Source organism: Nicotiana tomentosiformis, chromosome 4 (genome assembly GCF_000390325.3).
Source record: "Nicotiana tomentosiformis chromosome 4, ASM39032v3, whole genome shotgun sequence".
In the NCBI taxonomy this organism is placed as follows: domain Eukaryota; kingdom Viridiplantae; phylum Streptophyta; class Magnoliopsida; order Solanales; family Solanaceae; genus Nicotiana; species Nicotiana tomentosiformis.
The window spans coordinates 8,267,973-8,292,833 of NC_090815.1; the positions used below are offsets into that span (position 1 = coordinate 8,267,973).

At 38.6% G+C, this 24,861-nt stretch overlaps 2 protein-coding genes across 2 annotated transcripts; one reads left to right on the forward strand and one right to left on the reverse strand.

Moving 5' to 3' along the window:
- Nucleotides 1-1,132: 1,132 nt before the first annotated feature.
- Nucleotides 1,133-2,273, reverse strand: LOC104093813 (HVA22-like protein e). Its single transcript, XM_009599628.4, has 5 exons — nt 2,189-2,273; nt 2,044-2,070; nt 1,821-1,943; nt 1,495-1,687; nt 1,133-1,310 (listed from the first exon to the last, which is right to left on the reverse strand). Exons 1-5 carry the CDS (start codon nt 2,233-2,235, stop codon nt 1,290-1,292), a joined length of 411 nt encoding a protein of 136 aa, XP_009597923.1. The 5' UTR covers nt 2,236-2,273; the 3' UTR covers nt 1,133-1,289.
- An 11,427-nt stretch (nt 2,274-13,700) lies between these two features.
- On the forward strand, nt 13,701-20,684 carry LOC138909226 (uncharacterized). The gene is made up of 4 exons (XM_070200414.1): nt 13,701-13,725; nt 13,974-14,326; nt 17,238-17,290; nt 20,447-20,684. Exons 1-4 carry the CDS (start codon nt 13,701-13,703, stop codon nt 20,682-20,684), a joined length of 669 nt encoding a protein of 222 aa, XP_070056515.1.
- The last annotated feature ends 4,177 nt before the right edge of the window (nt 20,685-24,861 follow it).

Here is a 24,861-nt window from a genome sequence, read left to right on the forward strand (position 1 = left end):
GAAAATTATGATTTCAAAATATTAAATGAGAACTAAATTAAGTATTTACTGTTGGCTTGCATGATAACGGTGTCCGACGTCATTACGACCTTTAATGAATTTTGGATCGCGACATATTGTTTCCTACATAGACAACATCATTGGGGGAAGAGAGCTTTGGGTTTGCTATGGCACCCTTGTTTAACAGCATTTTGATTAGTAGGTTATCAAAAGCAGAGAAATAAAGCAAACAGTAGAGATCGGTTTAACTAAACCATAGTGTACTTTTTGGTTTTCCACAGTATTTAACATAAATAAATTGTTGACTAACCGTGATTTAAACTTTATGTGTTTAAGTTCAAAATTCTATCACAACCTATTGAAGATGAGGTTACGCAGCGTTCAGAAAAGCTTCTAGAGATTGGCGCTTGGGTATGACAATTGAGGTTGCTCCTGCTATAGGCTGGAAATCGACAGAAAATGCTGAAGAAAGCTGTTGACCTGAAGAGTAAAGTAAATCCATAACTGACCCGGCCCGACTCACGTCGTTCCAACCACCTAGGTCCAAGTATTCTGACCCCAGAGAGAGAGAGTGTGTACCAGTTTGAGGTCAAGAATCCGTTTATTCAACATCTCTATTGGCAAGCAAAGACCAGTCGAAAGTGAGCTTCCCATAGTCTCTCCCTTCTTAGAAATAGAACTCTAACTATTCCTGTCTCCTTACTCTGAGAAATATATTAATTGTACTACTCCCTCCGTTTCAAATTAGATAAGGTATTTTTCTTTTTAGTCTCGTTCAAAAATAAATGACACATTTTTAAATTTGGAAATAACTCAATTTTAAACTCTTTATTTTATCCATTTTACCCTAAATCAGAAGTTTTTACAACCACACAAATGTCACGGCCTCACGAAACTTTTACCCCTTAAACTTTTAAGCCTACAAGTTTCAAAAGTCTTTTTTTTTTAAAACTCCGTGTCGAGACAAACTACCTCATCTAAATTGAAACAGATGGAGTAATTATTTACTGGATTTTTTACACATACAAATTCTTGGCTAAAACTAAGTTTACCTCTCTCTCTCTCTCTCTTTCTCTCTCTCTCTCTATATATATATATATATAGTGTAAAAGTTCTTTTTATAGGCTTAGTATATAAAAGTTAAACTCATATATATTCATAATAATATCGATATCAGCAACATGCATAACAGATCTCATAATAAGCTTGTCCGTAATACAAAGTATGCTTCCAGTGTCAAATTAAAATTACAACAGCTAGCAAACTTGAACATCGATCATACATGCTCCTTAGTAAGCTTCATCTTCTCCCTATCCAAGAAAATAGACTGTTAATTATATTTATTAAAATGGTCAATGAGGATTATTATAGTCAACCCTAACTTGAAGGCATTATTATTGTTGTTGTTGTTTACAATAAAGACTTTAATATTTTGCTAATTAAACATAAATTATGAAAAAACTCACTGTAATTTGCTTGATCAAATTAACTCACCGTCTTTGGAGTAATGAAGTGTACAGATTTCTTTTTGGCCTTGACCTCAGGAGACTTATGCTGATGTGATTCTCCATATTTCTTGATTAGCTTTTCCCTAACGTAGGTTTCATATATAAAAGTAGCTCCTCTAAACTGGGGCAAAACTAGCCATGCCACAACTATCAACTTCACATCGTACCATATTGGTATCCTAAATCAAAATTCAGAAAAACAAAATTAAAGTAAATAAATAATAACTTATGATATTTTGACCGTTTAAAACTAAAATGAGTGAATAAACTCATCTATTCTACTCCCTCTGGGAATGCTAAGTAATAACTTACCAGTCAAGAATGGGTTGAAGCAGCATCTCCACAAGTGTAAGAAAAGAATAGAGAATCCAATAAGCAAGCCATTGTTCATCATCCAACTTGGAAGTGCTCTCTATAGCTATTATTGATGCATATCTACACAATATATATTCAAAAGGAATCCAACAATATCAACTGAAAAATATCAACTTAATAAGGAAAGAAGAGCACTTTTTTATATAATAATATTACGTACAGAGGATAGAGCAACATCGTCACTGGCCTGCAATTTTAGTGCAAAATATACAACTGTCACTTTTGAAGAATTATTGAACAAGAACTATAGATTAAAACTCCATAAGAAAAAGATAAAGGAATTTTCTTAAAAAAAGTTATATTACCCGGCAATAGTATGAAGATGAGTGATCAAAGTCCAAAAATGACCCATTATTTCCTTCAAAGAAGAAGAAGAAGAACAAATGTCTTTTGAGTGAGAGGAAGAATTGTGGAGCACAGACTTTATTGAACAAAAGAAAACACTTGTCGGGTCTAAGATGTACATTAATCCGTATCAGATACTTACTTTGACGTAGTGTCCTAGGTTTAGCACATGACAGATCAATTGAACTTTGAACATGAATTCAAGTACAAGATCCAAAGTAATTAAATAGTAACACATCATTAGATGGAGTTTTAACAACAACAACAACTCTGAGTAATACTAATTAAAACGAAAAGAATAAACTGAGACTGCGAACGAGTAACAGTTCAAGCAGAGAAATTGATTGTGTGGAAAATTGCTTGACATATTTTGCTAATTTTTCTAAAAAATTTGTTGATCAATAGTTGTTCTTAAAAATTACAATTATCTAAACAATTAATATTTTACATAACCTTTTTGAAAGAATATCTCTTTGAACCTTGTTCAAAAAATTCCCAAAAGGACACTTTGGCAGAGCGAATGTTGCATCTAGCATGTCCACCATTCGCTCAAATTATAAGTGGCCACAAGAAAAGCAAGAGACGAGTCACAAAGGTGGTCACTAACCACCCTTCGTCAAAAATTTACAATGTGTATATAAGTAAAATATTAAGTTTTAGAGATATATAACACATATTAAACACTCTTTGTCGAGAATTTTTTACTTTTTTCAAGTTTGAATACCCTTGAAAAAATTCTTAACTTTGCCACTGAGCATGACATGTGTACATAGTCATTACACATGCGTAGTGGTGGCAAAACGGTTAAAAGAAAATAGTTAACCGCCTATATTATCCACTAAAAATGGGTTGAATAATAAACTTTTTAAAAACGGATCAAATGTGGATAAGAACCATATTATCCATTTAGAAAATGGATAACCAATGAATAACTATTGGGTTTAACTTTTACATTTGTAAAACCTCAAATTGGGAGTTTATCAAGTTTGCGAGAATAAGAATTCTCCCAAAAGTGATCATATTCAAGAAGTCATGGTTAATCTGTTTTTTATCCTTATTAAATATGGGTCGGATCAGATAATTTATCCATTTTTTTATTTCCCATTTTCGATCCTCCCATATCCGACCTGACCCAACCGGCCTGTTTGTCACCCCCTGCACGTACGGAATATTGCTTATTCAGATAGCCTTATTTTATAATGCTGCTAACCATTTAATTTCTTATGAGTACTGTATCATCAACAAACAACGCTAAGAAAATAATCCTACCAATTACTTTTGGGATAATACATATGTACCCCTCCAACTTGTTCTGTTTTCTCTACTATACACTTTAACTTTACGAAGGTGCTATTATTTCCATAAACTAATTTGAAGTGGTATTAATACCACCCTAAAAGCCCAACACCAGATCTAAAGTCGGGTTGTGTATCTCACGCACAATATTTATTTTTCCACGTCATTTTTCTTTCTTTTTAATACTAAAAAGGATTTGTTTTTGCTTTCTTTTTTACTTTTTAAATATTCTTCCATTGTCACTTTAATTAAATGGAAAAACAATCTCGACGCAGATCGGAAGCTCCGACACTCAGCCGACAGCCTAAGACATCCTCCATTTCATGACCTAACATTAGTTTTGTCTTTTCAAATGAGAAGGTTTTTATGAGGATGACTGGAGAAGGTAATGATTATGCAATGAAAGCCAAAACCAGGCATGTATTACAAATTATCATTAAAATTGATCTGTGCGTGAAAAAAACCGATCACTGAGGAATTGTTAAAGAAAAACGCAATTAAAGAAATAACTTTTCTTGTGAGGAATGGTGAAAAAGATAAAAATGATGGTGGGATGTAAATCAAGACTTGGGCTAGCTAATTAGGCATAGCTCGGGTTTGTTGAAATGTATATGAAATTTTCATAACAAAAACAGAGGAAGAAGATCTGTGGTAATTGGTATAGTTGGTTCACCGAGGTGTAGATATGCAGAAAATTGGTGACGAAGTTTAGTGGCCGAACAAATTTACAGTGAGTGAATTCGGTCGCCGTTCATATTTTCCGTGGTAAAATCAGTGTGTTGGAGAAGAGGAAAAAGATGGGAAAAAAAAAGAAAAAAAGAAAAAAAAAAGGGGGAAAAAAATAACACCTAAAAGAAATGAAAAATACATTGATTGGGATTTAAATTTTCTTCTCACGCACTGGCAGGGTGTGTGACCACTTTTCATGCCACATAAGCACAAAAGGTGGTATTAACATATCTTTAGATTATTTCAATGGTAATAGGACCTTCCCAAAGTTACAGCGTTTAGTTGAAAAAACAAAGACCAGTTAGAGGAGGTATTTATGTATTATCCCATTACTTTTCACATACACAATTCTTTTTCATACATCTAATATATACTATATAAAATAATTGTTTAAATTATCCTCGCCATTACAAAGGGCCAAAAAATATCTGAAAATCACACAAAAGATCTAAAACAATAATTAATTTTTATTTAAACTGTAAGTGGTCACAAGAGATCATTTCATGAAAGATATCTTATATTTGTCCTTATTAAGTAATAGGAACTATTGAAGAACCAATCTCTGATCGGATTGATTATCGATCATCAAAATTTGCCACGTGTCCAGACTTAACCCATCCCAAACTAAATTACAAGAATGCCCTTTTTTGGTTAACTAGACTATTATATATATATATATATATATATATATATATATATATATATATATATATATTACCAACTAAAATAAAACAGTAGCATTGTTTTCGGGGGTATGAGATCTCCCCTGGGCTGTGATCAAGAATATTAATATTACAATCCAAATTTATTTTAGGAAAAACAGTTCTTGAGATGCATGCCCAAAAAGTTTGGTTTGCAAACATCGGAGGAACTGCCACATATCTTGTACTATCAAAAAAATCTTGGGTTGCACCCTCATTTTCCAGAACCCAGTTGTTGTTGGAGTTTCTGAAACTACTCCCGCACCTCCCTTCCCAAGATTTCCAACAGTTGCTCCATCAGTGTTGAGTAGGGGTGGGCATTTGGTACTTCGGTACGGTATTTAAAAACTTCGGTTCGGTACTTTGGTATTCGGTTTATCAACTGTGCATACCAAAATAATTCGGTACGGTTCAGTATTTCTTATTTGGTTCTGTATGGTTTTGGTACGGTTTCAATTTAATACATTAATGAAATCGTGTCTTTTTTAAATACTACTATTTTGTACTTCTATTGTATGGATATTTGAAACCTTTTGGCAACCTCCATATTCTACTCTCAAGACTCACTTTAGAAAGTTTGTTAGTGTTACCGTAACAAAACAGAGAACAAGAAAAGAAGAAAAAGGGTGAAAAAGAATCATTGACAATAAGAGACTAAGAGCGTACAAGCCAAGTAGAGGCCGACGCAGAAGAGAAACTCATAAGAAAAAGAAAAATAATAAGAGGGCTCACGTACTCGCAGAATAGAAAGAGCCATTTTAAATATTAAAAGAAAATAAATATAAAAGATATCAACAGTAATCTAAAACCTCCTAGTGATGAGTCAATTCTTTATAGGTCTGCAGATGTGGAATCCAACATCAAGGGAAGCCACAAGCTTGAGCACTCAGAAGAATTCAGGTATTAACTTAAAAAGTTTGGTATTTTGGTATATACCGAAATACCGAAATGCCAATACCCTAATACCGAGAACCGAACCGAAGTACCGAAATATTAATATACCAATACCAAATAACGTACCGAATACCGAAGAACCGAAACCGAAGAACCGAATTAGTTCGGTACGGTCCGGTTTTTCGATTTATCGGTTTTTACGCCCACCCCTAGTTTGACCCATATGATCTTATCTTTTGTGGGTGGGTGATTTATTGAGATAGTGACATACTCAGTTGCCTTTGCCAAAACAATAGAAGTAGGGATAATATTTTTTTTTGTTGTTGAAGAAATTATTATTCCTGGTTATCCAAATCTTCTAGAAGCTAAAAGGGAATACATCTTCCCAACTGAGGATGTTGTTGAAAAGCTTTTTGTCACGATCCCAACTTCCCACCTCAGGACGTCGTGATGACACCTAGTCTCTAAAACTAGGTAAGCCTAACACTTGCTGATTAAATAATAGATTTTTAACCAAATAACTAATGAGCATGAAACCGAAATTTCTAAAAGGAGCCAACAATCTCAACACGATACAATATGCCAAAATCGGTAGTACAAGTCATAAGTTATTTTAAGAGTCACTAGAATTAACAATATATCACTGTCCCAGAATGATAGGAAACAATGAAAATAAAATACATCAGAAGGTGACTTCGGAGCCCGCGAACGTCCAGCAGGTATTCCTTGAAGGCTCCAGCCGCACAGACATAAGTCTCAAAACCAACCTGATCCGAATTTACCTGGATCTGCACAAAAATGTGCAAAAGTATAGCATGAGTACACCACAGTAGTACCCAGTAAGTATCAAGCCTAACCTCAGTAGAATAGTGATGAGGCCAGGTCAAGACACCTACCAGACATGTAAACTTGTGCAGGATATAACATAAGGCTAACAAGGAAAGAACATCAATATAAGGCCAATAGCAGAAGAGTTTCAAATTACAATCAACAGTGAAAATAATGGGAGCACGAATAACAACGAGAAACAACCACGCAGTTAAGCAACAACATAGTCGGGGTACTGATGAAATATGAATGTGTCCAAGTAAGGAAAAACGATGACAACTCAATCAACCAAATCATTCCTAGTGCACGAATTTCAACAAGAATTACCCGGGCACCACTTCTCGTAATCTCAAATTATAAGTTAGAACTTCCAAACTTACACATATTGAACCTTGTGCCCACATATTTCAAATCACTTTCACACGATAAAATTCAAGTGCTACCAGGTACATAGTATCCGTGTCAAATGCTAATTAAAATGTTCAAGAGACTTATTTATATACGATAAGGTATACTAACAACTTTGAATAAAGTAGGAAATCCGATGAGAAAATGAGTTTATTTTAGAAATTATTTGGGGTGAAGAAAATAATATTTTTAAATAAAGCAAAGCATCGGATAAGCTACCAAGTTAAATATAGAATTTGTTAAATTAAAACATAATAATAATTTTTAAGCAAAGTAAAAATATCAAATAGGGTAAGGAGTTTAAGTTGAAAAATCAATTAAGGTGAAATACGACAACTATTAAGAATAGTAAAGTATCGAATGAAACGACGAGTTTTAGCTTAAGAGTCACATAAGATAAGCATGTTAAATCTTTTTTTACTTAAAATTGTTATGTTACTAACAACTCAATATGGTATGAGATAATGACTTAGCGTAGTGAGTTCGTCTTGAAAATCAATTCACCAAAACAATAGTAATAGGAAAGGAGAACAGGAAATGACGGCAAAGCAGTAAACTAATGAAAAATCTCAATCCTCGAAATCAGTAGATCTAAAAATATCGGTCCTCAGAATCTCATATGATAAATACTGAAAGCTAACACAATACAACAATGAATACAATACATTTAATTCGTTACGGTACGCAATCCGATCCCACCGTATCAATATCAAATCCTCCCTTATTTCTCCCGTTGTGGTGTGAAACCCAATCCCACAGTATCAATATCAAATCCTTCCGTATTTCATCCGTTGCGGCATGCAACCAATCCCACCGTATTTCAATATCACAATCCTCCCTTATTTTACCTGTTGCGGTGTGCAACCCGATCCACAAGTAATTTAAATTAACAACAATAATCCAATAACTCAATTTACAAGAATTTCTACAATCCAAGGGTAATAATCACAGGAATACAACAAATATTACAAAAACACAGGACAAGTGTTACACCCTATATTTTCGTACGTAAAATTGCGTCGTGAGCAATCTAATGTATGACCAAAAATGAGATAATCTTTAAAAATATATAAAGTAATTTAACCATGTTACCTTAGAGGTTACAAATATTGAAGATCATGAACAAAAAGTACAAAGAGGGTGAGACGGTTCAGAAGCTAAAGGAATTGAAGAAAATATTTTTTTGTCGAAAGTCGACAAGTTGGGAATGTTATAGCATGTACTTTTGGGGTGAGACCAGGGTGTTTAACATGATAAATAGATTATGTAATAAGTTATGTTAGTCGTATGATAGTCGGGTGTTATGTTTTGAAGTCAAGCGAGTGGTGGAACAAAAGTCGATGAAAGTCATCACAAGTTACGTTGGGTCAAATGTAACTGCGATTTTCTCCCAATATACTTAGAGTTATAAGGTGTTCCACCCATAAAATTAAATATATATGAGTCTATTTTCTAACACATTAAACCTTCTGTCAATACGATATCAGAGTAGAGAGATATGAGCGTTTTTACGAGACTGCACAGACTGTCACCTACTTGCTTAAATGAGAATCCAAAAATGGGTCAGTTCAAGTCGTCCAAAATGGGTCAGTTTGGGTCATCCAAAGAGTCCTTTTTAAATGCCTATCCCCTTCATATATTAGACTTATAATAGGGCAAAATAACCATACATAATCTCTGCAAAAATTCTCCCAAAAATTTTTCACAAACCCCAATTGATTTTCTCTCCCTTTCAAGTTCTAATTGGAGGTAAAGCCCAGAGTTTGAAGAACCAAGATAGGAGCTGAGTTATCCAAAAAAATAAGGTAAGTTTACTGCTCTATTTCATCCATTTTTTCTGCTGTATATTCATAGTAATTCGTTCTATATTTGTAAGAACTCACGGAACGGTGATCGCAAGCCGTGAGTTCGAGTTATTCACTTGTAGCAGACTGTTTTGTGTTGCTGTTGGGCTGCGTGTTTTACTACTATTTTGTGGAGTTTTGGAGGCGGAAGAGTGTGGGAAAACACCACATAAATGAAGGGTGGTGGTCTGGTCGTTCGTCGTAATATTTTCGGGATGTTTGACACTACTACGATGGTCGTTTCGTGTATGAAGACATTGGAGTGTGTTGGGCTATTTTGTAATATTTTGTGGTATATATAAGGTTGGAAAATAATGTATATAGGTTGTTATTATTGGGTTTTTGTGTTGTTGGTGTTATCTTGAATTTGGAGGAAGTAAGGATTATAGGGGAGATGCTCCCCGTTTTAATACAAAATAAGCTTGTCGTTCGTTGTGTGATAGTTGTACCTTTCGTAATTTACTGATAGTATTATTATCATTGTTGTAGATTAAGGTGCGAAGAGGAGAGTTAGACTTGGTGATTGGAAAGATTGTGATAAGGTATGTTAAGGCTAAACCTTTCCTTCATTTGGCATGATCTCGTGACTACATATGTTTGACAACGAGACATAAAGAGAAGTTCGTATTTATGAATTTAGTCACATTATCCTAGTCTCAGAAGTTACAGTATTCTCCCTTATCTTGACTTTATATTCAGTTAAGTATTGTTTTATTCCTGTCAAGAGAGCAGAGGATATATATATATATATATATATATATATATATATATATATATATATATATATATATATATATATTAGTATTTTCACCACCATCGAGCTATAATCGATGGGCAGGTCCCTATTGGGCAACCTCTTATCAGATGGTAAGTTATATACCGAGCCTACAGTGGCCGAGCGCCTATGAGCGAGCCCAGGATGGCCGAGATATAGAGCCTAGTATGGACGAGCGCCTATGAGCGAGCCTACTACGACCAAGCAGTTACACGTACCGAGCCTTATAGGGCCGGATATTTATTTTACTTACTATATTGAAGGAGTTGAGTCAGTATCAGCAGGTAAGTATATCTCCAGATCATCTTTGACTCCCAGCTACTTTCAGTTATTATATTATCAGTTCAGTTTTACTTTTCAGTTATATTATTTCCTTACATACTCGGTACATTATTTCGTACTGACGTCCCTTTTCTGGGGATGCTGCATTTCATGCGTGTAGGTTCAGATAGACAGACGGGTAGACCTCCTCAGTAGGTGCTCCCTGAGTTCAGCCTTATCGGTATGTTCCACGTCCTTCGGAGTTATCAGGTCTAGGGTTTCGTGTGCATTATGGGTAGGTCGGGGACCTGTTCCGATCATAATACATCTATCAGTAGAGGTTTGTAGACATATCATGTTAGTTAGTGCAGTATATTGGGCTTGTAGGTCTGGTATGTATATTTTGGTAGTTTGTTAGTTGTAGTAGTTATGACGGCCTTGTCGGCCCACCTTTATATTGATGTTTAGTCAGCGCTAGTTTGCATTCAGTTTTATATTTTGCTTCGCAAATTGTCTTGCAATGTGGCCCCATGGCCAAATTATGACATTATATGTTCAGAGTCCCTTAGTCGCAATTTGGTACGCTAGGTTAGGTGAGGCACCGGGTGCCGGTCTCGCTCCCAGGTTCTGGGCGTGAAAAACTAGGTATCAAAGCAGTTCTGTCCTAGGGAGTCTACAAGCCATGTCTAGTAGGGTATTATTTATAGATGTGTTGTGCACCACATTATATAAGCAGGGAACTATAGGGCATTTAGGAGTTGGTTACCCTTCTTTCAAATCTAAATCGTGTTGTAGAATTGAGTTATAGGAAATTTGAGTTAAACTTACGTGTTGGTGTTTGCATACATAGATGACGGTGACTAGGAATACTACGGCTAGCCAGAAGGGAGATACAGCAGCAGGTGAAGGGACCAGCAGGGTACCCCTAGTAGATGGGTCCCAGTCTGAGGCCCAGGACGAGACCCTTACTCAACCATTATTGGCTCCTCCACCACCTGAGGAGATTCCTACGGATACTGCACATCCAGTTCCCCCTCCACTTCCATCAACTCAGGACTTGAAGAGTGCGGTGCATTTTTTGACACAGTTGGTAGCTACCCAGTAACAAGCTAGGGCATCAACTAGCGCAGGATCTTCTGAGGGGTCTGGAAGTTCAAGGGTCCGAGAGTTTATTGCTTTGAGTCCCCCAGAGTTCACGGGGACATATTAGAGGGAGGACCCGCAGGATTTCATTGATCAGCTTCATAGGATCTTTCGGGTTATGTATGCCATAGAGAAAGAGGCAGTTGAGCTAGCAGCTTTTCGACTCCGAGATACAGCCATCCTTTGGTACGAGGGATGGGAGAGGTCTAGAGCACTTGATGCACCTCCGGCTAGTTGGGAGAATTTTTCAGATGCCTTCCTTGACCAATACTTACCGCGGGAGATCCGATAGGCTCGGGTCGATCAGTTTCTAGCCCTCAAACAGGGTAATATAAGTGTTCGAGAGTATAGTCTCCATTTTGACTCATTAGCCAGATATGCACCATCCATAGTTGCTACTATGCGGGATAGGATCCGCAGGTTTATAGCAGGGTTAGCCCTAGAATTGATCAAGGCATGTGACACCGCTGCATTGCATGATAGTATGGATATCTTTCGGATTCAGGCATTCGCTCAAAATATAGAAAGGGGTAGGCGTCGGCAGCAGGGCATAGCAAGGACTAAGCAAGGGCAGCGTATGAGGATGAGTTTTCCCAGGTCTCAGGAGCAGTCTTAGGGTAGTTATAGTCCCCAGTACTTCGGACGGCCACCTAGGCCTCCGCCATCTCAATTACTGGGTTATAGGGATGATCGATATAGCCAGACAGGACCAAGTGAGAGCTCACGGGCATTGGGTTTGCAGCGATAGCAAAGTTCAAGGCAGACACGGTCATTTCTGCCGCGGTGTGACATCTGTGGTAGAGGACACTTGGGGCAATGCCGAGCAGGTTCTGATGCTTGTTATACGTGTGGGCGTCCAGGGCATATGATGCTAGATTACCCAAATAGGGATTCTGAGGGTATGGCATAACCAGCGAGTTGAGCAACAGGATCATCTATGTCTGTGCATCCTTCAGGGCGCGAGTCTCAGTCTTCGGCTGTTAGAGGTCGAGGCAGAGGTAGGGGTTCCAGTTCAGGTGGTAATCAGAACCGTATCTATGCTTTAGTGGTCGACAGGGCCAGGAGTCTTCACCAAACATTGTGATAAGTATATTGACCATTTGCTCTCACGATGCTTATGCCTTGATAGACCCATGATCTACATTATCATATATTACCCCATTTGTCGCGGGTAAGTTTGGTATAGTGCCTGAAATACTAAGTGATCCTTTTGCAGTATCTACACCAGTCGGAGAACCGATTATTGCTAGACGAGTTTAGCGAGATTGTACGGTGACAGTTTGTAGTCATCAGACCTCAGCTGACCTAGTTGAGCTAGAGATGATGGATTTTGATACAATCATGGGCATGGACTGGTTGGCATCTTGCTATGCCATATTTGATTGCCGAGCAAAGGTAGCCAGATTTCATTTTTCGGATGAGCCAGTCCTTGAATGGGTAGGTATTATAGCGACACCCAGAGGTAGGTTTATTTCCTATCCGAAAGCGAGGAAAATGATCGCAAAATGGTACATTTATCATATTGTGCGAGTTAGAGATGCAAGTTTTGAGATACCTACACTTCAGTCTATTCCCGTAGTCAAAGAGTATGCAGATGTGTTTCCAAATGAGCTTCCAGGTATTCCTTGAGAGTGAGAGATTGATTTTAGCATCGATTTGCTTCCAGGAACTCAACCAATATCCATCCCTCCGTATAGAATCGCACCTGCCAAATTGAAGGAGTTGAAGGAGCAGTTAAAAGATTTGTTGGGGAAAGGTTTCATCAGGCCCAGTACCTCACCTTGGGGTGCACTGGTGCTGTTTGTGCGGAAGAAAGATGGCTCGTTGAGGATGTGTATTGATTATAGGCATCTGAACAAGGTAACCATTAAGAATAAGTATCCACTTCCTAGGATCGATGACTTGTTTGATCAGTTGTAGGAGCTAGATTCTTTTCAAAGATAGATTTGAGGTCGGGATACCACCAGGTCAGAGTTTGGGAGAAAGATATTCCGAAGACAACCTTCAAGACCCGCCACTTCGAGTTCCTTGTCATGTCTTTTGGATTGGCGAATGCACCCGCCGTATTTATGGACTTGATGAATAGCCTATTCCGGCCATTTTTAGATCAGTTCGTGATAGTATTTATTGGTGATATTCTGGTTTATTCAAGTCCAGAGGATGAGCATGCGGACCACCTGTGAGCGGTACTCCAAACCCTTCATGATCGTAAGTTGTATGCTAAGTTTTCTAAATGTGAGTTTTGATTGAAGTCTATAGCATTCTTGGGGCATATTGTATCCGATGAAGGTATTAAGGTAGACATTCAGAAGATCGAGGCTGTGAAATCTTGGCCTAGACCTACCACTCCGACATAAGTTCGTAGCTTTCTAGGCTTAGCAGGATACTACCAGAGGTTCGTAGAGGGTTTTTCTTCCCTTTCGGCACCATTAACGAAGTTGACGCATAAAGCGACTAAGTTTCAGTGGACGGAGGCTTGCGAGCGGAGTTTCCAAGAGCTTAAGAACAGGTTGACCTCAGTGCCAGTTCTAACACTTCCAGAGGGTTCAGAGGGTTATGCCGTGCATTGTGATGCCTCAGGTATCGAGTTAGGATGTGTCTTTATGCAACATGGGAAGGTAATTACGTATGCTTCAAGGCAGTTAAGGAAGCACGAGAAGAATTATCCAACCCACAACCTCGAGTTAGATGCGGTTGTCCATGCACTTAAGATATGGCGACATTATTTATATGGTGTTCATGTTGATGTATTTTACAGATCATAAAAGCCTGCAATATATCTTCAAGCAAAAAGAGTTGAATTTGCGACATAGGCGATGGCTTGAGTTATTGAAAGATTACGATGTTAACATTCTTTACCATCCAGGAAAAGCTAATATTGTAGCAGATGCCTTAAGTCGCCGATCTATGGGTAGCATAGCACATGTAGAGGCCGAGAAAAGACAATTAACTAGAGAGATCCATCATTTGGCTTGTTTGGGGGTTCAGTTAGTAAATTCCAACGATGGTGGAGGTGTACTCCAAAACACTGCAAAATCATCTCTCGTAGCTGAAGTCAAGGAAAGGAAATACAAGGACCCAGAGTTGGTCGAGTTGAGAGAGCGAGTTCTACAACAGAAGAAGTCGTTGTTAGAGCTCAATGGAGATGGGATTCTCAGATACAGGGGTCGTTTGTGTGTTCCAGATGTAGCAGGGCTACGGAACAAGATTATGTCAGAGGCACATTATTCGTGGTACTCCATTCATCCTGGGTCAACGAAGATGTATCATGATATTAAGGATGTGTACTGGTGGAACGATATGAAGAAGAACATTGTTGAGTTTGTTGCCCAGTGTCCTAGTTGCCAGCAGGTGAAGGTAGAGCACCAGAAGCCCGAAGGGCTAATGCAGACTATAGAGATCCCGACATAGAAATGGGAGGCGATAAACATGGGCTTTTTCACGGGTTTACCTCGTTCTCAACGTAAGTTCGATTTTATATGGGTGATAGTCTATAGGCTCACAAAATCAGCTCATTTTCTACCGGTCATATCTATATATACAATAGAAGATTATGCAAAGTTATATATTAAGGAGATAGTGCGGCTACATAGAGTACCAATATCCATTATATCTGATCGTGGGGCCCAGTTTACAGCATATTTTTGGAGGTCATTTCAGAGAGGTCTAGGGACTCAGGTGAATCTCAGCACATCTTTTCATCCACATACTGATGGACAAGCCGAGCGCACAATTTAGACGCTCGAGGATATGTTACAAGCATGTGTGTTGGATTTTAAAAGAAATTGGGATGAACATCTACCTCTTGTCGAGTTTGCATATAATAACAGTTACCACTCCAGTATCCAAATGGCTTCGTACGAGGCTTTGTATGGGCATAAGTGCAGATCTCCTATGGGGTGGTTTATTGTTGGAGAATCTGGGTTACATGGGCCATACCTAGTTCAACAGGCTGTAGAGAAAGTAAAGATTATTCGGGAGCCACTATTGACAACTCAACGTCGTCAGAAGTCATATTCTGACGTGCGGCGACGAGACTTAGAGTTCGAGGTTAATGGCTAGGTATTCTTAAAGATATCCTCTATGAAGGGCGTGATGAGGTTTGGCAAGAAAGACAAGCTTATCCCACGGTATATTGGGCCTTATAGGATCATTGGGAGAGTGAGACAAGTAGCTTATGAATTAGAATTGCCCTCGAAACTGGAGTCAGTCAATCCGATTTTTTACGTATCTATGCTACGGAAGTGCATTGGTGATCCTACCAGAGTGGTGCCCATGGATGATGTGCAGATTATGGAGGACTTGTCATATGAGGAAATTCCAGTTGCCATCCTAGACCGACAAATCCGCAAGCTATGAAATAAGGAGGTAGCCTCTGTGAAGGTTATATGGAGAAGCAAGAGCGTGGAAGAGATGACATGGGAAGCGGAGGAGGAAATAAAATATAAATACCCCCACCTATTTCAAACAGAAGATATGGCTCGAGATGGGATGCTACAGCACAACTCTATTCAGGATAGTAGGTCATCACGTAAGCTCTTATTTCCTAACTTTCAGTATTTATGATTTACGATTGTGTGAGGCAAAGTGTTGTTATTTATGACATTGGCCATGTGTGGCATGTATAGTATATTTTCTAGTTGAGTGTAGGTTGTTTATAGTCTAGTGTATGGAGGAGACTCTGGTAAAAACTTTCCAAATTCTCTAAGAGTAAGTATTCGAGGACGAATGTTCCCAAGGGGGAATGATGTTACACCCTATATTTTTGTACGTAAAACTGCGTCGTGAGCAATCTAATGTAGGACCAAAAATGAGATCATCCTTGAAAATATATAAAGTAAGTTAATCATGTTACCTAGGAGGTTACAAATATTGAAGATCATTAACAACAAGTACAAAGAGGGTTTGAAGGTTCAGAAGCTAAAGGAATTGAAGAAAATAATTTTTCGTCGAAAGTCGACATGGTGGGAATGTTATAGCATGTAATTTTGGGGTGAGACCAGGGTGTTTAACATGATACGGAGGTTATGTTATGAGTTATGTTAATCGTATGATAGTCATGTGTTATGTTTTGAAGTCAAGCGAGTGGTGGAACAAAAGTCAATGAAAGTCATCACAGGTTACGTTCATAGGTTTTACTGAAAGTTTGGGTCAAATGTAACTGCAATTTTATCCCAATATACTTAGAGTTATGTGGTGTTCACCCCATAAATTTAAATATCTATGGCTCTATTTTCTAACACATTAAACCTTTTGTCAATACGATATCGGAGTAGAGAGATATGAGCATTTTTGCGAGACTGCGCAGACTGTCACCTACTTGCTTAAACGAGAATCCAAATATGGGCCAGTTCGGGTCATCCAAAAATAGGTCAGCTCGGGTCGTCCAAAGAGGCCTTTTTAAATTCCTACCCCCTTCATATATTAGACTTATAATAGGGCAAAATAACCATACATAATCTCTGCGAAAATCCTCCCAAACATTTTCCACAAACCCCAATTGATTTTCTCTCCCTTTCAAGTTCTAATTGGAGGTAAAGCCTAGAGTTTGAAGAACCAAGATAGGAGCTGAGTTATCCAACAAATAAGATAAGTTTACTGCTCTATTGCATCCATTTTTTTCTGCTGTAGATGCATAGTAAGTCGTTCTATACTTGTAAGAACTCACGGGACGGTGATCAAAAGCCGTGAGTTCGAGTTATTCACTTGTAGCGGACTGTTTTGTGGATTGTTTTGTGTTGTTGTTGGGCTGCATGTTTTAATACTGTTTTGTGGAGTTTTGGAGGAGGAAGGGTGTGGAGAAACACTACATAGATTCAGGGTGGTGGATTGGTCATTCGTCATAACATTTTCGGGTTGTTTGACACTACTATGATGGTCGTTTCGTGTATGAAGACATTGGGGTGTGTTGGGATGTTTTATAGTATTTTGTGGTGTATATAAGGTTGGAAAATAATGTATATAGGTTGTTATTGTTGCGTTCTTGTGTTGTTAGTGTTATCTTGAATTTGGAGGAAGTAAGGATTATAGGGGAGATGTTGCCTGTTTTAATATAAAATAAGCTTGTCGTTCGTTGTGCGATAGTTATACCTTTCATAACTTAATGATAGTATTATTATCATTGTTGTAGATTAAGGTGCGAAGAGGCGAGTTCGACTTGGTGATTGGAAAGATTGTGATAAGGTATGTTAAGGCTAAACATTTCCTTCATTTGGCATTATCCTGTAACTACATATGTTTGACAATGAAACATAAAGAGAAGTTTGTATTCATGAATTTAGTCATATTATCCTAGTCTCAGAAGTTACGGTATTCTCCCTTATCGTGACTTTATATTCAGTTAAGTATTGTTTTCTTCCAGTCAAGAGAGCAGGGGTGTGTGTGTGTGTGTGTATATATATATATATATATATATATATATATATATATATATATATAGTATTATAGTATTATAGTATTATAGTATTTTCACCACCATCGAGCTATAATCGATAGGCGGGTCCCTATTGGGCAACCTCTTATTAGATGGTAAGTTATATACCGCGCCTACAGTGGCCGAGCGCATATGAGCGAGCCCAGGTTGGCTGAGATACAGAGCCTAGTATGGACGAGCGCCGATGAGCGAGCCTACTACGGCCGACCAATTACACGTACTGAGCCTTATAGGGCCGGACATTTATTTTACTTACTATATTGAAGGAGTTGAGTCAGTATCAGCACGTAAGTAAATCTCCAGATCAACTTTGACTCTCATTTACTTTCAGTTATTATATTGTCAGTTCGGTTTTACTTTTCAGTTATGTTATTGCCTTACATACTCGGTACATTATTTCGTATTGGTGTCCCTTTTCTGGGGACGCTGCATTTCATGCGTGCAGGTTCAGATAGACATACGGGTAGACCTCCTCAATAGGTGCTCCCCGAGTTCAGCCTGATCGGTAAGGTCCACGTCCTTCAGAGTTATTGGGTCTAAGGTTGCGTGTACATATTTTGTATGTATGTATATATGTTATGGGTAGGTCGAGGCCCTGTTCCGATCATAATACATCTATTAGTAGAGGCTTGTAGACATATCATGTCAGTTAGTGCAGTATGTTGGGCTTGTAGGCCTGGTATGTATATTTTGGTGGTTTGTCAGTTGTAGTAGTTATAACGGCCTTGTCGGCCCAGCTTTATATTGATGTTTAGTTAGCGCTGGTTTCCATTCAGTTTTATATTTTTCTTCGCAAATTGTCTTGCAATGTGGCCCCATGGCCATATTATGACATTATATGTTCAGAGTCCCTTAGTCGCAATTTGGTACGCTAGGTTAGGTGAGGTACCGGGTACCGGTCTCGCTCCTAGGTTCGGGGCGTGACAACAAGTAAAGCGCGTGACAACCAAGGTGTGCAAGTAAAATAGCTAAGACAAGTAGCAAATAGGCACTGAGTCATGGAAGGGACTCAACAATTAAGAGGTAACAAGACAATAAGGATGGCAATGACTTCAACTAAAGTATATAAGGGCAAAATAACAGGTAGGAGGTAGATAAAGTGCTACAACGTCAAATAGAGCATGTTGAAGTAGATTAGCAATGAGACATATCACGCGTTATGACAATTCAATTAAGGCATGGGAAGCGTCTAGATAACCTAAACTGGTCAAATACCACATATAGCCCGTGTACCCACTCGTCACCTTGCGTACACGGCTTTCACATAATACAAATAACACAATCAACTCTAATCCTAAGAGGTGGTCCCCCCCCCCCCCCCACACACACAAAGTTAGACAATCTTTATATAATTTTCAAAAAGGTCAACAAAATTCAACCCCTGGCTCGCTTGGTCAAAACCCGAGATTCTGACCAAAACCCAATTACCCATTCACCCCGAGCCTGATTATGTGATTAGTTTCAAAATCCGACCTCAATTTGAGGTTTAAATCTCAATTTTACAAAATCCCCAATTCTTCTCAAATCCCCAATTTTCTACCATGAAAGAACATATATTAAGGTTAAAAATTAATGGGTGTTGATGGAAATGGAAGAAAATGAGTTAAAGTATACTAACCTATGAATTGGTGATGAATTTTATCTTCAAAATTGCCTCTAGGCCGAGCTCTAATAAAAATATAGTGAAAATGGGTCAAATCCCGTGTTTGGTATATTTAATTGACTGTGCTTCACGCCTTCTTCGAGTTCGCAAAGGGCCTGACGCGTTCGCGAAGCAGCAGTGGCCAATTACCTTCGCGTTCGCGAGCCACTCTTCGTGTTCGCGGATGCTTACTTCTCCCTGCCATCGCGTTCGCGGTCCAGTGAACGCATTCACGAAGAGTAACTAACAGGCTCCCTCTTATGACCCCATAACCTTACGAGTTCGCGAGAGGAAGGACGCGTTCACGAAAGGTAAACCCCTCACTACTCCGCGTTCGTGACTAACTCCTCGCGATCGCGAAGAATAAACTCCTCCCTAGACCAGATTCTCCTTCGCGACCGCGGGTCAGGCTTTGCGATCGCAAAGCACATGACGCCAAATATCAGAAATAACCAAAACCAACAATTCTCCTAAGTCCGAAATGGTCCGTAGCCTATATGAAACTCACCCGAACCCCCCGGGCTCCAAACCAAACATGAACAAAAGTGTAATAACATCATACAAACTTGATTGTGTGATCAAAACACCAAAATAACGTCTAGAATCAAGAATCGGATGCCAAAATGCCTGAATACTCCAATGAACTTCAAGAACTTCTAAAATTGCAACCGAGCGTCCGAACCACATTAAATCAACTCCAAATGACTCCAATTTTGTAGGAAAGTTTCAAATGACGAAACAGACCATTCCAAGTCCCAAAACCAAAATCCGAACACGATAGCCTTAAAGTCAAACCATGGTCAAACTTGGGAAAATCTAAACCTTTAAATTGCCAACTTCCGCCAAATGGTGTCGAAACCTTCTAGAAGCATCCAAATGCAAATACGGGAATACGCCCAAGTCCAAAATCACCCTCCAGACCTACTGGAACCATCAAATCTTTGATCCAAGGTCAAATACTCAAAAAGTCAAGCTTGGTCAATTCTTTCGACTTCGAGTTTCTCAAATGAGAGTCACCCCTTAAAATCATTTATGAACCACTCAAAAGCGAGAGACGATGATGCACGCAAGTCATAATCTACTATTTGAAGCTACTTATGACCTCAAACTGTTGACCTAGACGCAATTTCTCAAAAAGACCAGACAGGTCGTTACACTTTCTTTTGATGACTAGCCCAGGATCTGCTAGTGAATGTGAGGGGTTGAGTTTGTGCTGTAGTGGTGCTCTTTGAGGTTAATTATTTCTAGAATAATTTTTTATTAGGTCAATCAAAGAAAATATGGGTAGAGGTCTCAAGAGCATCAGTGCAAAAACAGCACATTGGATTACAATGAACCCTAATATTATAGAGATAGGCCCCCGTGGGAAGCCTTTCATGGTAAAAGAGCCATATGAATGTTTTGATCTTATTGGGGACCTTCAGTTTCCAGATCCAAATGTAGCTATTGTTATCCTCTTTCACCTTTTGAGGGGCTATGTTGGCAAAAAGGGTATAGGCTGATTTGGTGTTGAAGAGAAAAATTACTGGTTTTGCCCCAGATCATCTTGTCCTCCTTTATGGGATTGGGTAGAATGAAAGTAGTTAAGAGGATATTTCTGATGTTAGGGGTGATGCTCAAGGAAATGGAGGAGGTATTCCAAGCCCCATTGTTATAGATGGTAGCAACTGCGGCTGAAAGGTCAGCTTGAGTCAGAGGGCCTTCTATTATGGTCCTGACTGGTGGGTGATTGGGGATCCTAGAGTTATTGATAAAGTTGACTCTGTCTCCTTTGTATACCACCCATTTACTGGCTTGCCTTCATGTTTCCTAGTCTCTGAGAATGCACTGCCAAGTAGAGGATTTGACTTTTTTGGGGGGGAGGGGAGGGGTGGGGGTGTCTCCAGTTGAAGTGCTTGGTAATCAGAGTCTTTTCCCAAAGTGAGAAGGTGTTATGAAAGAGCCTCCAAGCAAGGCCCGAATGAATAGCTTTGTTTTCAACTCAGCCTTTTGTATTCCTAGCCCTCCCTGGACCTTAGGCTTGGTGATAGTGTCCCAGCCTACTAGGTGCATTTTCTTCCTATTGGGTATAGTACCCTGGATGAAGTTCCTTTGGTTTTTATCTATACCTGTTAATCGGGTCGGGCAGACCCATTTACAACCCGGTTCAACCCGAGTCACCTTGGCACTGTAGCGTGGCGGCGGGCTGGGACGGGTTGGGCGGGGAGAGAGTTTCAAATAAATAGTTTTTTGATACCGGTGTAACGGAACCCGCTAAGCTTGTTAACCCGTTAATGGATTTTTAACGGGCTACTGCCCGGTTCAGCCCGGTTTATAACGGGAGTTTTTTTATTTTTTTATTTTTTCGACCGTTGCCAACGGTCAAATTCAAATATGACCGTTGGCCAACGACCATTTTTTGCAGAAATGGTCATTTCGGCCTACCCCCTTAAGAAACTAGCCCCCACACCCCTAATATTTGATAAATTATAATTTTAACCTTTTAAAAACTATAAATATCCCCCCTTCTTCTTCATTTTTCCTCACAATTCACTCTCTTGGTGGAGGAGCGATTCAAATCAATTTCCTGTTCTTTCTGCCATGGCTCGAGACGTGCTAAATGTGCCGATTTCAACAGTCGCATCAGAGAACGCATTAACCAAGCAAGGCAGCAACTAAGAGATACCCGTAATTCATTGGGCAATAATGCTTTGAAAATTCTAGTGTGCTTCAGAGATTGGATAAGATCAGAACGGCGAAATCAAGGGCGTGACGAGGTAGATGAAGTGGAGGATCAAGAAATTGGAGATATAATGGTTTATGGTTCTGATTCAACCAATGCCGGAAACCAAGAATCTCATGTTGACATGGATGAACTTACAAAAATGATGCAAAGCATGTGATGTACTATTTTTTTTATTTTATAATTGTTGTAAACTTTTAATTTGCAAGTTCAAAAATAACAAAATCAAAAAAGAACTTGCAACTTAATTTGAAGTATTATATATTATTCAATAAAAAATATCAAATAAAAGTCTTCGGAGCTTGATCCTTACATATTGCCTATTGGTCTTATTAAATAATTTTTTGTAGCTATTTACTTTCAAATTTTAATTTTAAAATTATAAAATTCAAATTTCCAATTTAAAACTTAAAACTTCAAAGTTTAATTCTAAGCCTTAAAAGTTTGCAAACACTTAAGTATCAATAACATTGAATAAGAAAAATAAAATTTACTTTAAAAAATAATAATTGCATAGCCCGGTCCAGCCCGCTAAGCCCGAACCCGGACGGACAAAAAAAACCCGAAAAAGTACAGCCCGCTAACAGCCCGGAACGTTAAACGGACGTGCTAGTTTTTTTTGTGTCCAGCCCATCCCAGCCCGCCCGTTAAATACCCATAATTTTATCAATTTCCTTTGTTGTTTATAGGGGAACTTGATGAATTGCATAGTATGGCTTGGAATGCTATTTAGGGAGGCTCTATCTAGAGTAGTCCTCCTAGTCATGTTTAGAAAGTTAGTTATCCAACCAACTAGTTTGGAATGCATGTTGACCATGATGAATTTAAAATCAGTATTAACACGCCTTTTATGGAATATAGGGAACCCCGGGTACTTGCCAAAAGTAGTTGAGGCTTAGATGGATAAGTTATTAGAGTTGGTCTCCATCTGTTGGGGTTGGCAATTGGCAGAGAAGAATACTCTTGATTTTGTGATATTAATATTTTGGCCTGAAGCCTGATTTAAAGAACTTAAGGTGTTGACGATTGTGGAGTAGTTTTTTTGGTCAACTTTGTCAAATAAAGTGAAGTCATCAGCAAAGAATATGTGGGAGATCTTAGGACCAGACCTGTTGATGCTGATTGGGCACCACTCCTTATTCTGAACAACTTTATCAATTAGCTTAGAAAGTCTCTCCATACATATGATGAACAAATAAGGGAAAAGAGGATCACTTTGCCTGATGCCTCTAGTTGGTTTGAAGGGGGGGTTGGTCCCCATTCACTAGAATAGAGATGGAGGAAGAGGTTACACAAGACATAATGAGATTGGTAATGTCAGTGGGGAAGTTAAAAGCATGGAGGGTGTCCCTTGTAAAGGACCATTTGATCCTATCAAAAGCCTTTTCCAGGTCAATCTTTAGGATCGTGTAAGGTATTTTGCCTCTCATTTTTTCAAAGTGGGTGATGTATTCCTGGACAATAATAACATTGTCAGAAGCTCTCCTATTGGACAGGAAGCTTTCCTGACTAAGACTAATAATATGGGCTAGGTATGGCTTGATTCTATTGACTAGGATTTTAGTCACAATTTTGTAGCCAATGTTGCAAAGCCCTATGGGCCTGAAGTTCTTAAGCATGGAGGTCTGGGTGCATTTTGGTATGAGGCAAATGAGGGTCTCATTCATGTCGGGGTGCATTATTTTGGATGAGAAGCATTCTTTGCAGAATTAGATAACATCTTTCCCCACAATATCCCAATACTTTTGGTAAAAGAAGGGGTACAATCCATCAGGCCCTGGGGCTTTGAAGGGCTTTAATGAAAAAATTGCTCTTTTGATCTCACAATCTCTGAGAGGAAGAGCCAGATTGGCTTTTTGTATTGTGGACAGTGATGGACTTTGGGGGTTGGAGTGGTAGTAGAGATGAGGGACTAAGTCTGTGAAGAAGTGTAAAGGTCATTGAAGAAACTAGTAATAGATTCTTTGATTTTGTGTGGCACATGCTGCCAGTTCCCAGCCTCATCTTTGAGAAAGATTATCATATTTCTCCTTCTTCTATTTAGAGTAGAAGTGTGAAAAAACCTGGTGGTAGCATCGCTATCAGAGAGCCAGTTGATTCTAGCTTTCAACTTCCAAAATTCCTCTGAGGATGGAGTCTAATTCCTCCATTATAGTGTTCTCTGGGTTTAGGAAGAATTGGCTAAATTGATAGTTTGGAGATTTTTAGATGCCAATAATCCTAGCCAACAATCTCTTCTTTTTATGAAATATGTTTCTAAAGGTATGTTTGTTCCAATTAGTGGCATTATTCCTGAACCTTTGAGATAAGAGGATTAAGGTGGAGTGAGTTGAAAATGAATCCTAGATAAGGGCAGGGAAAACGGGGTGACTGCACCACATGGACTCAAATCTAAAAGGCTTGACTTTAACAGATTGGGTGCCATTATTAAACTTAACAAGAGGGGGCAATGATCATAGTGGGTCCTAGCTAAGTGGGTTACAGAAGCTTCATGGAATTCATTGATCCAATAGTTATTAGCAAAACACCTATTAATTCTCTCTAGGATTAGGCTAGACTTGTTCCTGTATCTCTTGTTAGTCCGTGTGTATTTACTACCTTTATAGCCTAGGTCAACTATTTTACACTAGTTAATGCAATTTCACAACAGATTGTTTATGTTGGTGTTAATGCAGTTTCCACCAAATTTGTTTCTCATTTTCAAGACTTCATTAAAGTCCCCACCCACAAACCAACTATCATTTATATTGTTAGATGTATCTATCAAATTTTCCCAAAGGATTTTCCTATCCTCTAGATAGTTACTTGCATAAATAGCCAAAAATAACCAAGGGGAGTTAGAGGGTAATACCTTGACCATTGCATGAATACCTTGTGGTGTTATTGATACTTCATCTACCTGGAGGATGTTCTCTTTCCACATGATAACGCTACCCCCAGAGTAACCCATTGCTGGG